The following is an 18,562-nucleotide window of genomic DNA, read 5'->3' as shown; positions in this document are numbered from 1 at the left end:
ACTCCAGGAGGAGGGATTCTTGGAGACCAAACATCGTAATGATCTTTCCAAATCTTGGTTGGCTCTCTCAGTTTGGCCATTGCTCTGGGGATGAAACCCAGAGGACAGACTGACCGTCGCCCCCAGTAACTTACAAAACTCTCGCCAAAATCTGGACACAAACTGGGGTCCCCTGTCAGAAACCACGTCTGTCGGGAGGCCATGTAACCGAAAGACGTGATCAACGACTGCCACCGCTGTCTCCTTGGCTGAAGGTAATTTGGGCAAGGGAATAAAGTGGGCTGCCTTCGAGAATCGGTCCACCACGGTCAAAACTACCGTGTTACCCTGGGAGGGTGGGAGGGCGGTGATAAAATCTAGAGCGATGTGGGACCAAGGTCTCGAAGGCACCGACAGCGGTTGAAGTAACCCAGCTGGGGGTCGATTGGACGACTTACCAATGGCACAACTAGAGCAAGCCAAAACAAAATTGTGAACATCACGAGCCATCAGGGGCCACCAGAATCGCTGCTTAACTAGAAATATGGTACGACTCACCCCTGGATGACAAGCTAGACTGGAACTATGACCCCACTGGACGACTTCTGATCGTAATTCCTCCGGCACAAATAAGCGGTTAGGTGGGCACCGGATCGGAGGCGTTACCCCTTCTAAGGCCCTCTTGACCTTCGATTCGACCTCCCATGTGAGCGAAGAGATAATCAGGTTCTCAGGAAAAATGCGCTCAGGAGTAGCTTCGTGTTCGGGACGATCAAAAATACGCGACAAAGAATCGGGTTTGACGTTTTTGGAACCCGGACGATAGGAAAGTGTAAAATCGAAACGACCGAAAAAAAGTGCCCACCGAGCCTGCCTGGAGTTCAATCTTTTAGCGGTTCTAATGTACTCCAAATTCTTGTGATCAGTCCAGACTGTAAAGGGTACCCCTGAACCCTCTAACCAGTGACGCCATTCCTCCAAAGCTAACTTGACTGCCAACAACTCCCGGTTACCAATGTCATAGTTTCGTTCGGCAGGAGATAATCGATGTGACAAAAACGCGCAGGGATGCATTCTGTCGTCTGAAGGTGAACGTTGTGAAAGCACTGCACCTACCCCCACCTCCGACGCATCGACCTCTACCACGAACTGACGTGAAGCATCAGGGGCTATGAGAATGGGAGCTGAAACAAAGCGGCTCTTGAGTTTGGCAAACGCAGCCTCAGCTGCGTCTGACCACCTGAACGCAGTTCTGGGAGAGGTCAAGGCGGTCAGAGGTGCGGCTAGTTGGCTGAAATTGCGAATAAAACGCCGATAGAAGTTGGCGAATCCCAGAAACCGCTGCAGGGCCTTGCGGGAATCTGGGATTGGCCACTCTACCACAGCCTTAACCTTGTCAGGGTCCATAAGCATACCTTCAGACGACACGATGTGTCCCAGGAAAGGAACTGACTGTGCATGGAAAACGCATTTCTCCGCCTTGACAAAAAGCCCATTCTCTAGCAACCTCTGAAGTACTAGTCGTACGTGTTGCACATGTTCCTGGAGAGACGAAGAAAAAATCAATATGTCATCCAGGTAAACATATATGAACTGATCGATCATGTCTCGCAACACATCATTGACTAGTGCCTGGAAGACTGCGGGACTATTGGAAAGCCCAAAAGGCATAACCAAATATTCAAAATGCCCCCTGGGGGTGTTAAAAGCAGTCTTCCATTCGTCCCCCTCCCTGATGCGGACCAAATGATAAGCATTACGCAAGTCCAATTTAGTGAAGAGAGACGCTCCCTGCAACCTCTCGAAGGCTGAAGACATCAACGGCAAAGGATAAGTATTCTTTACCGTGATGTTATTCAGCCCTCGGTAATCAATGCAAGGTCGCAGAGAACCGTCCTTCTTCCCCACAAAAAAGAACCCCGCCCCCGCTGGAGAAGAGGAAGGGCGGATGAACCCGGTTGCTAGAGAATCAGAAATATATTTCTCCATAACCTCTCTCTCAGGAACTGAAAGTGAATAAATCTTGCCCTTAGGCGGAGACTTACCTGGCAATAAATCTATAGCACAGTCATAGGGACGATGCGGAGGGAGAGAAGCAGCTCTAGACTTACTGAACACTTCACTCAGGTCACGGTACTCCTCGGGCACGTTTGATAAATCCACCGCTTCCTCCTGTAACACAGGAACAGAAACAACAGAACAAGCAGACACAAGACACGAACTGTGACACTCAGTGCTCCAAGCTGAGATGGTACGTCTCTTCCAATCGATGCGGGGGTTGTGTAAACTGAGCCAAGGGTGTCCTAAAACTATGGGTGTGAGTTGAGAGTCAGTGATGTAAAACGATATGGTTTCAGCATGATTTCCAGAAGTGATGAGTGTAAGTTTCTCGGTGACCAAGGAGATGGGGGGTAAAGTCTGTCCGTTCAATGCGTTGACAGTGATCTTCTGGGAAAGTGTATGAAGGGGAATCTGTAATTGAAGTGCAAACTGATGATCCAAAAAGTTACCTTCTGCCCCAGAGTCAATGAGTGCAGTGCAGTGGTGATCCAGAGTTGACCATCTCAGTCTTACCGGGAGGATGGTGGAAGTGGATGAGGTCTTACCTGCGGAGATCCCACCCGATAGTAGCCTCAAACTTACTATCGGGCTGGGCCTTTTACTGGACAGCTGTAGGCATAATGTCCGTTGCCACCACAATAGAGACAAAGGCCCTGGGATCTCCGCCTTTCTTTCTCCTCCCGGGAAAGCCGAGCTCGCCCCACCTGCATGGGCTCGGGATCGTGGGAGCCGAACGTGTCCAGGCCGCTGGACCGCTGGTTCTCACTCCTACTCGGAACTGGGTTGGTGGCTGTTCTCTGCCCTATCCTGGACAGACGGGCGTCCACTCTCAGGGCCAGGTCTATGAGTCCATTGAGCGTTGAAGGAAGGTCCAGGGCGTAGATTTCTCTCTGGACACGTTCGGCCAGCCCATGCAGGAAATGGTCCCACTGCGCCTCCTCGTTCCAGCGACACCCGGCCGCCAGGGTCTTAAACTCGATGGAATAATCTGACACCGATCGGTCTCCTTGACGTAGGTCAGTCAAGACCCTGGCAGCCTCCTTCCCCTCGACGGCTCGATCGAAGACCCGTCTCATTTCCGCCGAGAGGGCTTGGAACGAGGAGCAGCACTGGTCTCGATTCTCCCACACTGCAGTTCCCCAAAGCGCCGCTCTCCCAGTCAATAGCGTCAGCACGAAGGCTACTTTCGCCTCCTCCTTTTCGAAAGTTCTGGGCTGTAATGAGAAATGCATACTGCAACGTGTCAGAAATGGACGGCAGAAATTCGGCTCACCAGAGTATAATTCAGGCGTGGGCAGTCTGGGTTCCGACTGGGAGAGAGGCACGGGTGGTGTGGGGGGAACTGCAAGTGCTGCTGGAGGTGCTGGCGCAGTGGGGGGTTGTAGCTGATGGAATCGCTGGGTGAGCTCGGACACCTGTGTGACCAGAGTCTGGATGGCGCGTCCTGTCTCCCCCTGGCTGCGCTCCTGTGCATCCATCCGGCCGATGCACACTCGAATGAAATCCTCTAAGGAAGCCGATGAATCACCCGCTGCTCCCATCGTTTGGTCCATCCGTTCTGTCATGATACAAAACTGGAAGCAATTGCGGGTGAACAATATATTTATTGGAACTTCAACACAGAATAAGACAATTCAGGAAAGAAGGTTCCTCTCAAGGCGTGGTCGCGATCTCGCGAGTAAACAGCAGCTCCGGACGGTCCACACAGGGGAAGACGCTCAGACTCGGACACACAGGGACTTCGATGGTCAAGTGCTCGGTGCTGAGTGCAGGTGCTCGGTGGTCTGTGCTCGGGTGCGGTGAAACAACAGGGATCCACTGTAGACACGACAACCCGGAAGACGACACGAACATACAGGCAGGAACAGGCAAACAACGGATGGACACTGGAATGGAGAGGTGAGTGAGTATAAATAGGGAACGGTAATGTGAATCAGCTGAGGTGGAGAATGAGAAGATTGCGAGCAGCTGGAGCACTGAACAAACACGTGAGCGGGACAACGCCCACTCACGCAAACTCACAGACATGTAAACAACAATGACACGAGACACAGAGGAAACAATGAATTCACAACCGTGACAAGTACTTATTCAATAGATACTATTGTACGAGAAGAGACATACAAAATGTGCAGAGCAATGGGTCCCGAGGACTGGAGTTGAGAACCACTGGTCTAAATAACCATTGTTTGTCTCTATTGACAGTGGATCTTTTTTGCCCACAAAATTTCCCCAAAATGTTGTTATTCCCTACAGACCTTTTTTTTAACCACTGAGCAAAACAATTTTACCTACTTGATATTTTGCTCTCCTTAAATGTAAAAATTAATCTAAAAAACTATTTTTTTTTGCGAACTCATTAATTAATAGAGGTTTCCACTACGATGGACAGCATATTTTCATTGTTGTTGGTTTCTCAGGGACCAATCAGTGACCAGACATTACTCATATTAGAAAAATAAATTTGTTTCAAATGGTCTGAAGGAGTTAATATGTCAAGACCATTACGTATAAACAATTTAAATTTCCACTTAAAAAAATAACTTCAAATAGTTAAGTGCTGTAAAGTTTAAGTAAAGTTTATTGTAAATATTTCTTGCCATTGCAGATGTTAAAAGCTGATAAATGGAGGATGTTTTTCTTTCATTTTCTCAGTTTTTCCACTTATCCAATGATCTGAAATGAATGAAATGGCACAAGAAATATGAAATAAAAACAGTATTATAAGATATAGTCATGACATTGATTGCATGTTAGTTACTTATGTAAAATCGTATTATAATCATGATATAATTGCACTTACTCCACTAATCCAGCTGCTGTAGGCAGACACACGAGTGAAGACTGTTGGCTTCTGGTAGGCATTACAACCCTCTGATGACACAAAGCTGGTCACACCATGGACGACGTACTGACGGTTGACCTGACAGTTCAGAGGACCGCCAGAGTCACCCTAAAAACAACACAACAGGAGACAAAATTAGACATTTTACTGCAGTATGAAGCAGTTCATGATCTGTTTGACAGCCAGTCTTTCTCACCTGGCATCCAGACAAGCTGCCGCCACCAGCGCACACCATGGAGCTCTTCACGGTGCTTCCCCACCAGTCGCTCCGAGTGCAGGTATTGTGGTCCATCACGTGCAGGAGGGCCTGTTTCAGATGAGAGGAGAATGGCCCACCAGCTAAATGATCACATCCATGAGAGGAAAGTATCAGGAATGAGTACATGCAAATGATTTCAGGCAATGTCAAAGCTATCTGAAGTGAAGTAAGTGAAAGCTGACTCTGAACGCGGCCCCAGCCGGTGATGTAACAGATGCTGTTGTGGGGCAGAACCTGTCCAGAGGGTGGAAGGGCGGCCAGCTGCACGAATGGGTTCATATAGACATCAGAGGACAGACGCATAAGAGCGATATCATATCTGAAAAACAAAGAACACACATCACAGACTTTTTTCCCACATTTCAAGCACATTTCATTTCGCGCTATAACTTTAGAATATCTTTAATATGATCATGGATGTTGTGTTGATGATATAAGTACAGTTGGACTTGTTTAACGGTTCATGTAATGGACGAAGTCTGCTGGAAAGGTTTGGCATGAACTTTGCATAGTATGTTAACAGTCCTAGGAATGATCGCACCTGGCTTACGTTATTTGAAGATGGCACATCCACGATAGCTTTTACCTTTGATGGTGCTTTTGTGAAGACCAGCACTGCCAATTACATGTCCTAGATACTCGATGGTGGGCTGGAAGAAGTCACATTTGTCTTTCTTCACCCGAATGCCATACTCTTTTAGCCTTTGTAGTGTTGCATTCAAGTTCCCGAGATGATCCTCATCATCTTTTCCTGTGATTAACAGATCATTGAGATAACACTGTACTCCATTCAATCCACTCAGAATCTGGTCCATGGCACGCTGGAGCCGAAGTTATGCCGAAAGGAAGACTCTGATATCTGTACAGGCCCTTATGTGTCACGATGGTCAGCAGCTCTTGGGAAGCAGGATCGACCTGCATTTGGAGGTAAGCTTGACATAAGTCTATCTTGCTGAATTTCTGGCGCCTGCTAATCCAGCAAAAAGATCTTCAATTAGTGGCAAGGGGTTTTGTTCTACAGTTAAAACAGGGTTGACAGTAAATCGCCACAAATTCTGACTGATCCATCCTTCTTCAGTACAGGAACAATTGGCGTGGCCCACTCTCTAACATTCACTTTCTTCAGTACGCCAGTTTTCTCCAGACGGTCTAGATCAGTTTCTACCTTAGGCTTTATCGCGTAAGGAACGGGGCGAGATTTTAAGCACTTAGGTTCACTATCAGACTTAATGGCCAACATTACAGTGATGTCTTTCATGTTTCCCAATTCATCTCCAAACACCTCTGCATGCTTCCTCAGGATATGTTGTAGACTGGTAGACTCTTTCACCACTAAATGTACTTCCTGCCAATTTAGCTTTATTTTCTCTAGCCATGATCGGCCCATCAGAGCTGTGTGACTACTGCGTTCACAGTGGTAAGTTTACCTTCTGTTTGCTTAGCTCTACAGCCACACCCATGACTCCTGAAAGAGGTACAAGCTCACCTGTGTCAGCTTCGGTTCCTCGAGACAGAGATATGGCCACTTCTCTTGGCAAGTTGACTCCGCCATGAGTGATACAGCGGCTCCACGATAATACTGGTATAAATTTTTACATGATAAAAAGGTGTCATATCGCGATATCAATGATATAGGGACGCAATGACGTATGGCGCCTTTACGTTCCCTAGCTCGCACAATGAAAACACATCTGAGAGTAAGAGCAGCATGTCAGCCTCCGATGAAAAAGGGTTCTACTTCAATAGAATGGAAGTGGTTTGGTTCCAAGAGGTCAGACCTAACAAAGCACAATATTTTTCAAAATATGCACACAAAAAAACCTGTTACCGCTAAAAGTGGAAACACAACAAGCAAAAACACACCGTTGAGTACAACTAAACTTTCTCCTAGACGCAATTTCACAAACAACTTGAGTGTTCAGCAGTGTTGCCGCATCTTCTCTTTCGTCTCTAAAAATGTGTTGCACAAGGCAAGCGCTGCAGGCGATACTACACTCTCACGTTCAGGAGTCGGATATGACTGAATTGTCACTTGCACAATCGGGCCAGCAGTGTGTGTGGGGGGGGGGGCTATATATTATATACATGTTGTAGTATATAAATATGTTATTTTTATAAATGTAAAATAACACTTGTTTAATCCTGAGTCCTGACTAAATTAAATACATAGCCTATGTATTTAATTTAGTCAGGACTCAGGACTAAACGAGTGTTATTTTACATTTGATTACTTTATTCAGTTTCTCTAGTATTTTTGAATACTAGTGTTAAACCTACCCAAAGACTATTTATTCCTCTTCATTTGTATCTTTATTATTTTGTAAAATGTTTTGCTACTTTTTTCAATTTAATTCAAAGATTGAAATCAAGCTTCCTTGTGTTGTGTAAACTCTTAACAACAAAATTACCCCATTGTAAAAACGCAATGAGTGAGCAAACATTTAGGTGAGATAAATGTAATAAGAAAAAAAAAATCTATATCGTCATAAATAGGCCTATCATTATCGCAAATATTCTTGAAATATCCGGATATAAATTTTGAGGCTATATCGCCCACCCCTAGTGCCCACTTGCATGGTAACAGCTTTTCCATCTAGCAGTGGCGTCACCCAGTAGCCATCAGAATTTGAAGACACAGACATTACATATGAGTATTCATTTTCATCAGATTCATCCTCTTGTTGTTTCCCTGTATATTCCACCTGATTTATGTTTTTCTTTTTGAATTTTCTGACATAGCTTTTCTTAAACTCCACAGGTTTAGCTGGATTTAATTTCTCATCTTGCTTTTTGTTTTGGCATACACATTCAATATTCTCTTTTTTTCCACAGTTTCTGCAGTCTTTGTCTTTGAACCAGCAATCTCAGGACATTTAGTTTTTCTTCGTTTTGTTTCAATACATCATACTTTCATGAAATCATGCAACATACTCTACCTTGTCTGTGTATGGCAAGCCGTTTTAACATTTAATCATTTTAACCGACTAGTCTCTATTTTCATGCTACTAGTACTTATTTTTTAGATACTAGTATCTATTCCATTAAGTACTAGTACTTATTCATTAGCTACTAGTGCTTATTCTTTAGATACTAGTACTTATTCTTTAGGTACTAGTACTTATTCAATAGATACTAGTACTTATTCATTAGATACTAATACTTATTCATTAGATACTAGTACCTATTAATTAGATACTAGTACTTATTCATTAGATACTAGTACTTATACATTAGATACTAGTTCTTATTTATTAGATACTAGTACTTATTCATTCGTTACTAGTACTTATTATTAGATACTAGTACTTATTCATTAGATACTAGTACCTATTAAATAGATACTAGTACTTATTCCAATAGTGACTAGTAATTATTCTTTTGTTACTAGTAACATTTTTTTTTTTTGCCATTGACTTCTATGGGGATCTGTCATTCAGATATCAACTTTTCAGTTCTGACTAGTATGTATTCCAATTGTGACTAGTACATATATATTAGATACTAGTAGTTATTAATTAGGTACTAGTACTTATTTTTTAGATACTAGTACCTATTACTAGATACTAGTATGTATTCAATAAATACTAGTACTAAGTCATTAGATACTAGTACCTATTAAATAGATACTAGTACCTATTAAATAGATACTAGTGCTTATTCATTAGATACTAGTACTTATTCAATAGATACTAGTACTTATTCTTTAGATACTAGTACTTATTCATTAGATACTAGTACCTATTAATTAGATACTAGTACTTATAAATTAGCTACTAGTACTTATTCAATAGATACTAGTACCTATTTATTAGATACTAGTATTTATTCCGAATGTTACTAGTAAGATTTTTTATTTTACTAGTCACAACTGCTTTTTTACTCGTCTTATGTTATGACTAGTCAGAATGGCTACTGGAGAGTTCAATTAAAAATCTTACTAGTAAAATAAAAAATCATACTAGTAACATTTGGAATAAATACTAGTATCTAATAAATAGGTACTAGTATCTATTGAATAAGTACTAGTAGCTCATTTATAAGTACTAGTATCTAATGAATAAGTACTAGTATCTAAAGAATAAGTACTAGTATCTATTGAATAAGTACTAGTATCTAATGAATAAGTACTAGTATCTATTTAATAGGTACTAGTATCTAATGACTTAGTACTAGTATTTACTGAATACATACTAGTATCTAGTAATAGGTACTTGTATCTAAAAAATAAGTACTAGTACCTAATTAATAACTACTAGTATCTAATATATATGTACTAGTCACAATTGGAATACATACTAGTCAGAACTGAATAGTTGATATCTGAATGACAGATCCCCATAGAAGTCAATGGCAAAAAAATTTTTTTTTACTAGTAACAAAAGAATAGTTACTAGTAACTATTGGAATAAGTACTAGTATCTAATGAATAAGTACTAGTATCTATTTAATAGGTACTAGTATCTAATGAATAAGTACTAGTATCTAATAATAAGTACTAGTAACTAATAAATAAGAACTAGTATCTAATGAATAAGTACTAGTATCTAATGAATAAGTACTAGTATCTATTTAATAGGTACTAGTATCTAATGAATAAGTACTAGTATCTAATGAATAAGAACTAGTATCTATTGAATAAGTACTAGTACCTAAAGAATAAGCACTTGTATCTAAAGAATAGGCACTAGTACCTAAAGAATAAGCACTACTAGCTAATGAATAAGTACTTGTACTTAATGGAATAGATACTAGTATCTAAAAAATAAGTACTAGTAGCATGAAAATAGAGACTAGTCGGTTAAAATGATTAAATGTTAAAACGGCTTGCCATAGTCTGTGGACATTGTTCATTCCAAAGCCGGTGCTAGATAAACAGCGAGTGTGAGTTCAACAGTAGGCTGCGGGCGGCGAAATTATTTACGACAGCGGTAATGGACAATTCCGCTTCCAACCTATAGGGGGACCGCAGAGGAAACGTTCTTATAGTGTTTAAGGAGTCGCTGTCAGCTGAATAACATTTACTTTTACAAGTTTCGCAGAGAGAGAAGAGAGTGTTAATCCTCGTCACCAGTTTTGTTACATCGTTAAACGATGATCGTGCACTGCTTGATTGATCACACTGACACAAGCATTTTCACATGGCAGCTTTACTGACTCGTTCACTATACAGGTGACACACTGAGTTGTTCTGCACATGTAGGCCTACAATACAACAGGGAACCAGTACGGAGTGTCATAAGGACAAAACATGCAACTTTAAGAATGCAATACACAACACTTATACTACACCCTAAAAGTATTTACTCTTTTTGTGAAGAAAAAGTAGATAGGCTACTTTTGAGTGTGTAGCAGAAAGTAGACAAGCTTTGGGACATACTATCACGGCATCATGGTTTGGCTTCTCTCTGTCTCAGTAAACTGGCCTGTCAATCATCTTGTCAAAGATAAAATCCTCCACATTTCATTTAATTTCATTTGTGAGTGGTGAATGGATATCCAGGGCTTAGCCCAGAGAAATCCATATGTGTTTCAGGGTACACGGGATAAACTTTAAAGGTGCAGTGTGTGATTTTCTTCTAGTGGTGAGGTTGCAAATTGCAACCAACAGAAGTTATGGTGGCCGACAGGAAAAGATGTCATCGTCTGAGACAGCAGAAAGTAGGCAGTAAGGCAATGAGGTTTCTTTACAAAGATAAATTAAGAAATTATGTTTACTTAATTATTCAGTAAAATGATATGGTGTTGCGAATATTATTGTTACTTGTTCATCATTGTTTCAGTGTTTTATTCACTGACTTTAGCTAGCTTCTTTGCACGAAGAACAACATAGTGACGAAACGCGTTTGTCCATTTAGGGCCACTGTAGAAACATGTCAATGTAAGGGGACCCGCGGTGTATGTACATAGAAATGGCTCATTCTAAGGTAATAAAAACATAACGGTTCATTAAGGTCTTTATACACCACTGAAAGCATTGTTATGTATATGATATTGCATTTCTGTCAACAAATGCTCCTAAATATTACATACAATGCACCTTTAAATAAAATGTTTTGAATTGTTTTTATAAACAAGGTAAAATTTCATCACCATTTTCGTCAGCAAAATATATATATTTTTTATTATAATCTTGTTTATTGTTGACACGGAAAGTCTGCCACAGACCATGCTAAGTACCAAAAATATAAACACTCTAAATGCGTGTGCGTGTGTGTCCTATATAGACTGTGTTGCGCAACCGTTAACTGTTAGATGCTCAAAAACACAAATCAGACACAATTTAAAACCGATTAAGAAATATAATATTAAAAGTTTTAATATAAGATTAAAAGTTACAGATACCTGAAGCTGTTGTATCTTGGCGTTTAAGTGATGGCTGGGGGTGTTTTACTTCCTTTTTTATATATAATTTTGAAATATCCATTTTAAATAAATTGATCTAGTAAAATACTATACACAAACTGTATATAACAAACTGCCTGGCTCCAAAAGATCTAATCTCATTTGCAGGATCGTAAAGACACTTAACTTCTCATCGATGGTTGGCCAGTTTACATGTCAGTCAGAAGGACTAGCCTCAGTGGGCGGTTTTTGTCAGGTTTGAATGACAACTTAATTTGACAATGTAGATGTGAGAGAGCAAATCTGCGGTTCTAATATAAATTATTTTCATAAACTTGAAAACTCAGTGATGGTGAGTACAAGGTGAAGGGGGTGGATTGGAATCCACTGCTGCTTCAGTGTATAAGTAATGAGTGATTATAATCAAGGGATTAATCAATACTTTTTCCTTCTAAATATCAAATGATTTTACTTTGTTATGGAAGTGAATTATGTGTGTAACAGTGTGATTACTGAAATTATCTTTTCATGTATTCTCTTTAATGTCAGTATTTGATATTTGAATGTAGTAACATTGCTTGCCTATTTACTATTTACATTACTTGTCCATTGCTTCCAGAAATTAAATAGGGACTGGTTTTGTGTTTGAGAAAGGTCTTCAACATGTTAAAACACATAGGGGTCATTGAAGTCTATAGTTTAAGAGACCATTTGTCAGTTAAATCCTATAGTTTCCATTTAGACTAAAGTGTCCTATCCTGAGAGAAAGAACTTGTTATCTTGATGTTTTGAGACGAGACTCCTGTTTATAGTTAGAGCCTGGCCAAATCCAACCTTGGAAAAGATGTGTGTCGGGTGTGTGTGTTAGTCTTCTTGCTTACAGGTTAAGGAACCACTGGCATTATTGGAGATTGACTGAGTTGGTGTTCGAGACATGCTGGCACCCAGCAACCCAAATCTGCGACCTAGAAGGTCACGACGTGTCAGCAGCATAATCTATGGAGATATGCTTCTGTCTATCTGTATATGTGTGGAAAATTACTATGTTTATCAATTTCTTGGCCAATGAGAATCATTCAGCCTGTAAAGTAATGACGTAGCTTAGACCTTGGAAATGGTATAACTGCTGTGATCTTTGTAACTGTAAGGGGGCGGCCTACGAACTCCTGTGTGAGTCTTGAAGCTGACTTCTGCTGATGAAACTGCAAACTATTTTCAGTAAAACTTTTCTTCAATTTTTTTATAATTCTGACTCCGGGTCTTCTTTCAAACATCTGGTCCATGGGTCCTAAACTGTTTACCCCTAACAAAGGCTTGGTAATAAAAACATTAGGGGCTCCAGCAGCCCTCTTAACCCACCCCTAGCACTGTCCCTGGTTTCAATAAAATAATTTTTTGGAAAAACAAGGAAGTTTTGAGTTTTGAAACTTACAGGGTATTTTTATGGTATAACGAACTATTAACTGTCAAAAGATCAAGGAAAATGAATTCTCAGTTCATGACCCCTGTCCATTGTCCATTACAAAGTAGAAAAAACTGCAATAATATACAGCTATACTACTATTAAAGTCCTCTAAAGTTATTTTGAATACAAAAACTCTAATTCAAGATGTCGCTAGTTAGCGCTAGCGGAATGATACGAGAGATAGGCCTACGAAAATAGCGTTGAAAATCAGCGGAATAATATACAACGTTGCTATGGGTGAACAGGTGACAGTTATTAATAGTAAATCTGTGACAGATAAATGCTACGGTTGACCAATCACAATCAAGCATTTCAGAAAGCCGCGAAGAATGTCTATGTCTATGGAGATACACTCAAAACAGCTTGTCCGAAACTGCTTTTATCACCTTAGGAATATCTCTAAAATACGCAAAATGTTGTCAATGAAGGATCAGGAAATTATTATTCATGCTTTTATATCAACTAGACTTGATTACTGCAACGCTGTCTTTACCTTCTTGAATAAGTCAGCTCTGAACAAACTGCAAATGGTTCAAAATTCTGCTGCTAGACTTCTAACTGGTGCCCCCAGAAGGCTTCATATCACTCCCGTTTTGTTGGCTCTCCATTGGCTCCCTGTAAAATTCAGGATTGATTTTAAGATTTTAGTGCTGACTTTCAGGGCCTTAAACAGTCAGGCCCCACAGTACATCAAGGACCTCTTGACCCCGTATTCCTCTAGCCGCACTCTTCGGTCCTCTGGCCAGAACCTGCTTATGGTCCCCAAGACTCGTTATAAGACCCGAGGGGACCTGTCTTTTCAGTCTGTTGCCCCCAGACTGTGGAACGCCCTGCCCCTGTCTCTGCGTCTGGCAGACTCTGTTGACTCTTTTAAAAAAGATCTGAAGCCTTGTTTATTTAAGAAAGCTTTTGGTTGATGGGTTTTCACTAGTGTCACTGTGATTTTACATATGTATATACATTTTTTATATTGTTTTGTTTTACCTTTCTCGTGTACAGCACTTTGTGATTTTATCTGTGAAAAGCGCTTTAGAAATAAACTTTACTTACTTACTTTACTAAAGCCGCGAAGAATTATCAATACAGTTGAGTGTGATGCGCACGTTAAATGGTCGAGACAGTCATATACATTAAGTTTCTTACTTTATATAGTATTAAAATAGTATTGTTGTTTGTGTTTCATTGTATAATCGATACAGTCTAGTTTGTTGAGTTAAAAAATATAAGTGTATTGTAGATGTAGTCGTGTATAAATTGTGTATAATTGTCGCCAAAGTCATGTAATGTTACGTGTTGTATGTTATATACGCACCCAGAAGCCACATTGTTTCTGTTCCAGTTGGGGTGGATGATGACTTCACTGACGTCCATGTACCTGTAGTACTGTTCATGGTTGTTGATGTCGTGGGCGCCCAGGAGAACCTGCCAAGTTCTCGAGCTGCATAGAAAACAAGTTCAGAAACACATAGGTAGAGTAAGAACAAATTACAACCAAAAATGTTTTGCAAACACATTGAATGTGTATTACATCTGCCGTCAGAGAGCGAACTGTACCAGCCCTATGAACAGGCGCGCTTCAGATCAAGAATAGACCTTATTCACAGCAGCGCCATCTTTGATTTTTAAAGGGAATGAAAGCGAGGCTTTGAGGGATAGACATTCATCTCTTCAGTCAGTGGGTTGTACTGTTATTTAATGTGTTTTTGGATTGTTCTGCTGATGAAACACTGATGAAAAAATATATTTCCAAGAAACTTAAAAAAAAACTCCACAGTCCAGACAACATGAACTGCATGTGGGAAATTATAATTAAACATCTTTCTGTCAAACAGCCTGTCGTAATCACAACTAAACGTAGTTTGAAACATTTTGATGCTCAAGCTTTCTTACGTGATTTGGCCCATGTAAGCTGGTATAGAGTCAGCCTGATTCCCACTGTGAATGATGCATGGTTGTTGTTTAAAGATATTTTTACTGCTGTGATCAACAAACATGCCCCAAACAAAAAGATACGCATAAAAAACCGCAACAGCCCATGGATTAATCGTGATCTAGCTGTTCTGCTTCAGCAAAAAAATATAGCCTGGCGCAAAGCACGCAAGTCACATTCTGCCAAAGACAATCTTTTATTTCGTCAAATCAAGAACAAGGCCACACAAATGGTGAGGGAGGCTAAAGCTGGCTTCTTTAAAGAACAGTTCACACTCTGTGGTGCGAATCCAAGAGCATTTTGGAATACGATAAAAAAACTTGAAAACAAACCCCGGACCACACCATTGTCCCTAAAAGTGGATGACATAATTGTTACTAATAAAAACTCCATGGCTGAAGCATTCAATCACCACTTCATAAATTCTGGCTTTGTTTCCAAGGCGTTAAACCCTATTGCTATAGCCCCTGCAGCCTCTAATACCGGCAGCCTTGCAGCACCTCATCACAGTTTCTCCATCCGGCCTGTTTTAGTGGGGGATGTCCTGAAGGAATTGACCGCTCTGGACCCTAATAAAGCAGCTGGGTCAGATGATCTTGCTGCTTTCTTCATCAAAATTCCTGCCCCTGTCATTGCGGCTCCTCTAACTGCCCTCATTAATCTCTCCCTCCATACCGCCGAGATTCCACCTGCTTGGAAAGAAGCAGTTGTGCTTCCTCTGTATAAGAGCGGTGATCAGGCTGACCTAAACAATTACAGGCCAATCTCCATCTTGCCTTGTGTGTCTAAAATTCTGGAAAAACTTGTCAATAAACAACTAATCAATCATCTTAATGTGAACGGTATCATCTCTGGGGCACAGTCTGGCTTCCGATTAGGGTATGGTTGTGTTACAGCTACCACTAAAGTGCTCAGTGACATTACATCCGCGTTAGATACCAAACAACACTGTGCTGCTGTATTCATTGACCTTGCAAAGGCTTTTGATTCTGTGGACCACAACACACTCATCCACAGACTTAGCAGCATTGGTGTCACTGATCACTCACTGGCTTGGTTCTCAAACTATCTCTCTCACCGGGTTCAATATGTAAGATTTGAAAACCTTCTCTCCCATTCCCTCTCGGTCACCAGGGGTGTCCCCCAAGGCTCCATCCTTGGCCCTACACTTTTCTCAATTTACATTAATAACATTCCCCAGGCAGTTAGTAATTCCCTCATTCACTTATATGCTGATGATACAATCCTTTATGCCATAGGTTCCTCCCCAGATGCTGTTCAAGCTACCCTGCAAGATAGCTTTTCCCAACTACAGCAGTCCTTTACACAACTCAAACTCACTCTCAATACCTCCAAAACAAAAATCATGTGGTTTTACCGTAAGGGTACTACGCCTCCTCCTGCCCTTAACATCACCACCTGCAATGGGACTATTCTAGAACAAGTCACTGCGTATAAATACTTGGGCATCTGGCTGGAAACTTCACTTTCTTTCTCCATCCACATATCAAAGCTGCAATCTAAGGTCAAGGCCAAGCTTCGTTTCCTTTACAGAAACCGCTCTTCCTTCACAACTTCTGCCAAACTTTCATTGGTTCACATTTATTTACAAGACCCTTCTCGGCTGCTCACCTCCTTACTTAGGTCACCTACTGCAACTAAAGCCTGTCACATACAATACCCGGTCTTCACTCCATCTTCAATTAAGCGTTCCCAAAACCAACTCTGCCTTTGGTCTTGCATATTTTCAATCTGCTGCCGCTCGCGATTGGAACGCTCTGCAAAATATTCTTAAACTGGATACACTAATTTCAATTTCATCCTTCAAAACTATTATATCATCCTTGTTCACGGATATATGCAGTTGCTTCTCTACATAATAATTTTATTTTTTATTTATTTATTTTCCAGTAAATAGATTTTGATGACTCATCCACTATCACTTCTATGTACCTGTACACTTAGCTGGTTATAAGTGTCTGTTGTCTCCTGTGTTGTGTTTTAAATTGTATTTTTGTATCCTGTATGTATTTCTAATGTATTTATTTTAGCCCTCCTTCCCTTTCCCTAAGTGGTTATTCCACTTGTCAGGCCGCCATTGTAAATAAGAACTTGTTCTTAATGACTTGCCTGTAAAAATAAAGGTATAATAATAATTGATCTAAGTAGGAGCTTTATACAGATTTTTTACAGCAGATGCTATTGAAAACACGGTCTATTGCTCAGAGCCTTGCTTTTATACCTGTCATGGCGCTGCTTTGAATAAGGTCAAGGTCTCTGCAGGACAGTAATGGGAGTTGGCCAATGGAGGGGTGTTATATACCGCGTTACCTGATTTGCCCCCGTCACAGTGACTGTAGGGTTTAGGGGTAAAGCAGATCATTTTCATTTTATGATTTAGAATCACCCACCAGTTTGAAAACGGCCACAAATTTAGAAACACACACTTTTGTTCTGCAGAGACCTCAAACTTCTTCAGATTCATGCTCATCATGTGATCTGTCTCAGTTTATCAGATGTTTGTGTTGTTTCTTAACCATTTAGATAAAAAAAAACGTGGATTCATTACGTGTCAACGCAATGGGCGGCGGTCATCACCCAATTCTTTCTGATCAGAGTCCCACCACAGGTATGATAGTAGTTGTTGCCGGACAGGTACTGGAGAGAGACCTGAGAAAGGGACAGTGATTTAGTTAGAATTTGAAAATATGAAAGGATTATGAAATTCACTAGTGGTATTTTAATATCTTAACGGGCGGATTAGATATTATTGATGTTGGAAAATCCAGTTATAGTCAGCTTCAAGTTTTACTAGGTATAAAGCTATACATTTATGGACATTATTGTGTTGCCAAGGTCAACCTGCTTTGTAGACCACCATCTTGATCTTGTTAGTGGGACACCACCAACCTTTACCATATTTAGAAAAATAGCTTGACCACCTTAAGCTGGTACAACCATGTCCATTTAGTTGTGGAAAACCACACAATTTTTTTTTTTTAAAGGATTGAGTTTTTAAAGGATTTGTATTGAGTTTATGTTAAAAAATGTCATACCTGCCAGGGCCAGGAGTTGGGTCTTGCCACCTCTCCACCCACAACCCGCTCCTCAATGGTCTGATCCTCCATGTATCTGGGCTCAGCCAGCGCTGGACACAAAATACACACTTAGACATACTAGGAGTGTAGTAATTTTGTAGTTTGAGCCCATATAGACTGAGCTGAGTACATTCGCATTTGTTAACTTGGTAAATCGAAGTGATTTAGTGGTTTTCTCAACAGAAAGAGAGAGGCGTCTTACCCAGGGCGGCCAGCACACTCAACAACAAGATCCTCAGCATGTTTGCAGTCTGTCTGTTCTTTCTGCACTCTGAACTGTTCCATCGTCCATATATATGCCCACAGAAATTTGCAGCGCTGTACGGAACAGGTGTTTACTCATGGCTGATGCCCACAGGTGTGTGAATCCCACAGATATCACCACTGCCAAGGCCAATGTTCCAGTTGCAGAATAAACTTGTTTAACTTGTTAGGCACAAAGGCTTGACCTGCGTTAGCTTTGAGTTAACATCTCAGCATCTAACAGTATCTCTCTTTTGCATCTGATATAAAGTTTGTGCATGGTTTAATGTGCATTTCTACATGTCATGTATTTTTTTAAATTAATCAAAAATAGACATTT

General features: G+C 40.8%; 1 protein-coding gene across 1 annotated transcript in view; it reads right to left on the bottom strand.

Annotated features, from left to right (window-relative positions):
- Positions 1-18,221, bottom strand: part of LOC308702134 (elastase-1-like) — a gene marked incomplete at its 5' end in the record, with an annotated part of 60,164 nt that extends 41,943 nt beyond the window's left edge. Inside the window, 4 exons of the mRNA XM_081384802.1 lie at positions 14,264-14,389; positions 17,451-17,551; positions 17,938-18,029; positions 18,182-18,221. Of these exons, the coding sequence (XP_081240928.1) occupies positions 14,264-14,389; positions 17,451-17,551; positions 17,938-18,029; positions 18,182-18,221 (359 nt within the window). The remainder of the gene's footprint in view (positions 1-14,263; positions 14,390-17,450; positions 17,552-17,937; positions 18,030-18,181) is intronic.
- Between the last annotated feature and the right edge of the window lie 341 nt (positions 18,222-18,562).

This window comes from Scardinius erythrophthalmus (genome assembly GCF_964197995.2).
Source record: "Scardinius erythrophthalmus genome assembly, chromosome: 14".
Classification (NCBI taxonomy): domain Eukaryota; kingdom Metazoa; phylum Chordata; class Actinopteri; order Cypriniformes; family Leuciscidae; genus Scardinius; species Scardinius erythrophthalmus.
The sequence above is the reverse complement of the archived record's forward strand: the minus strand, read 5'-3'. Positions and strand labels throughout refer to the sequence as shown.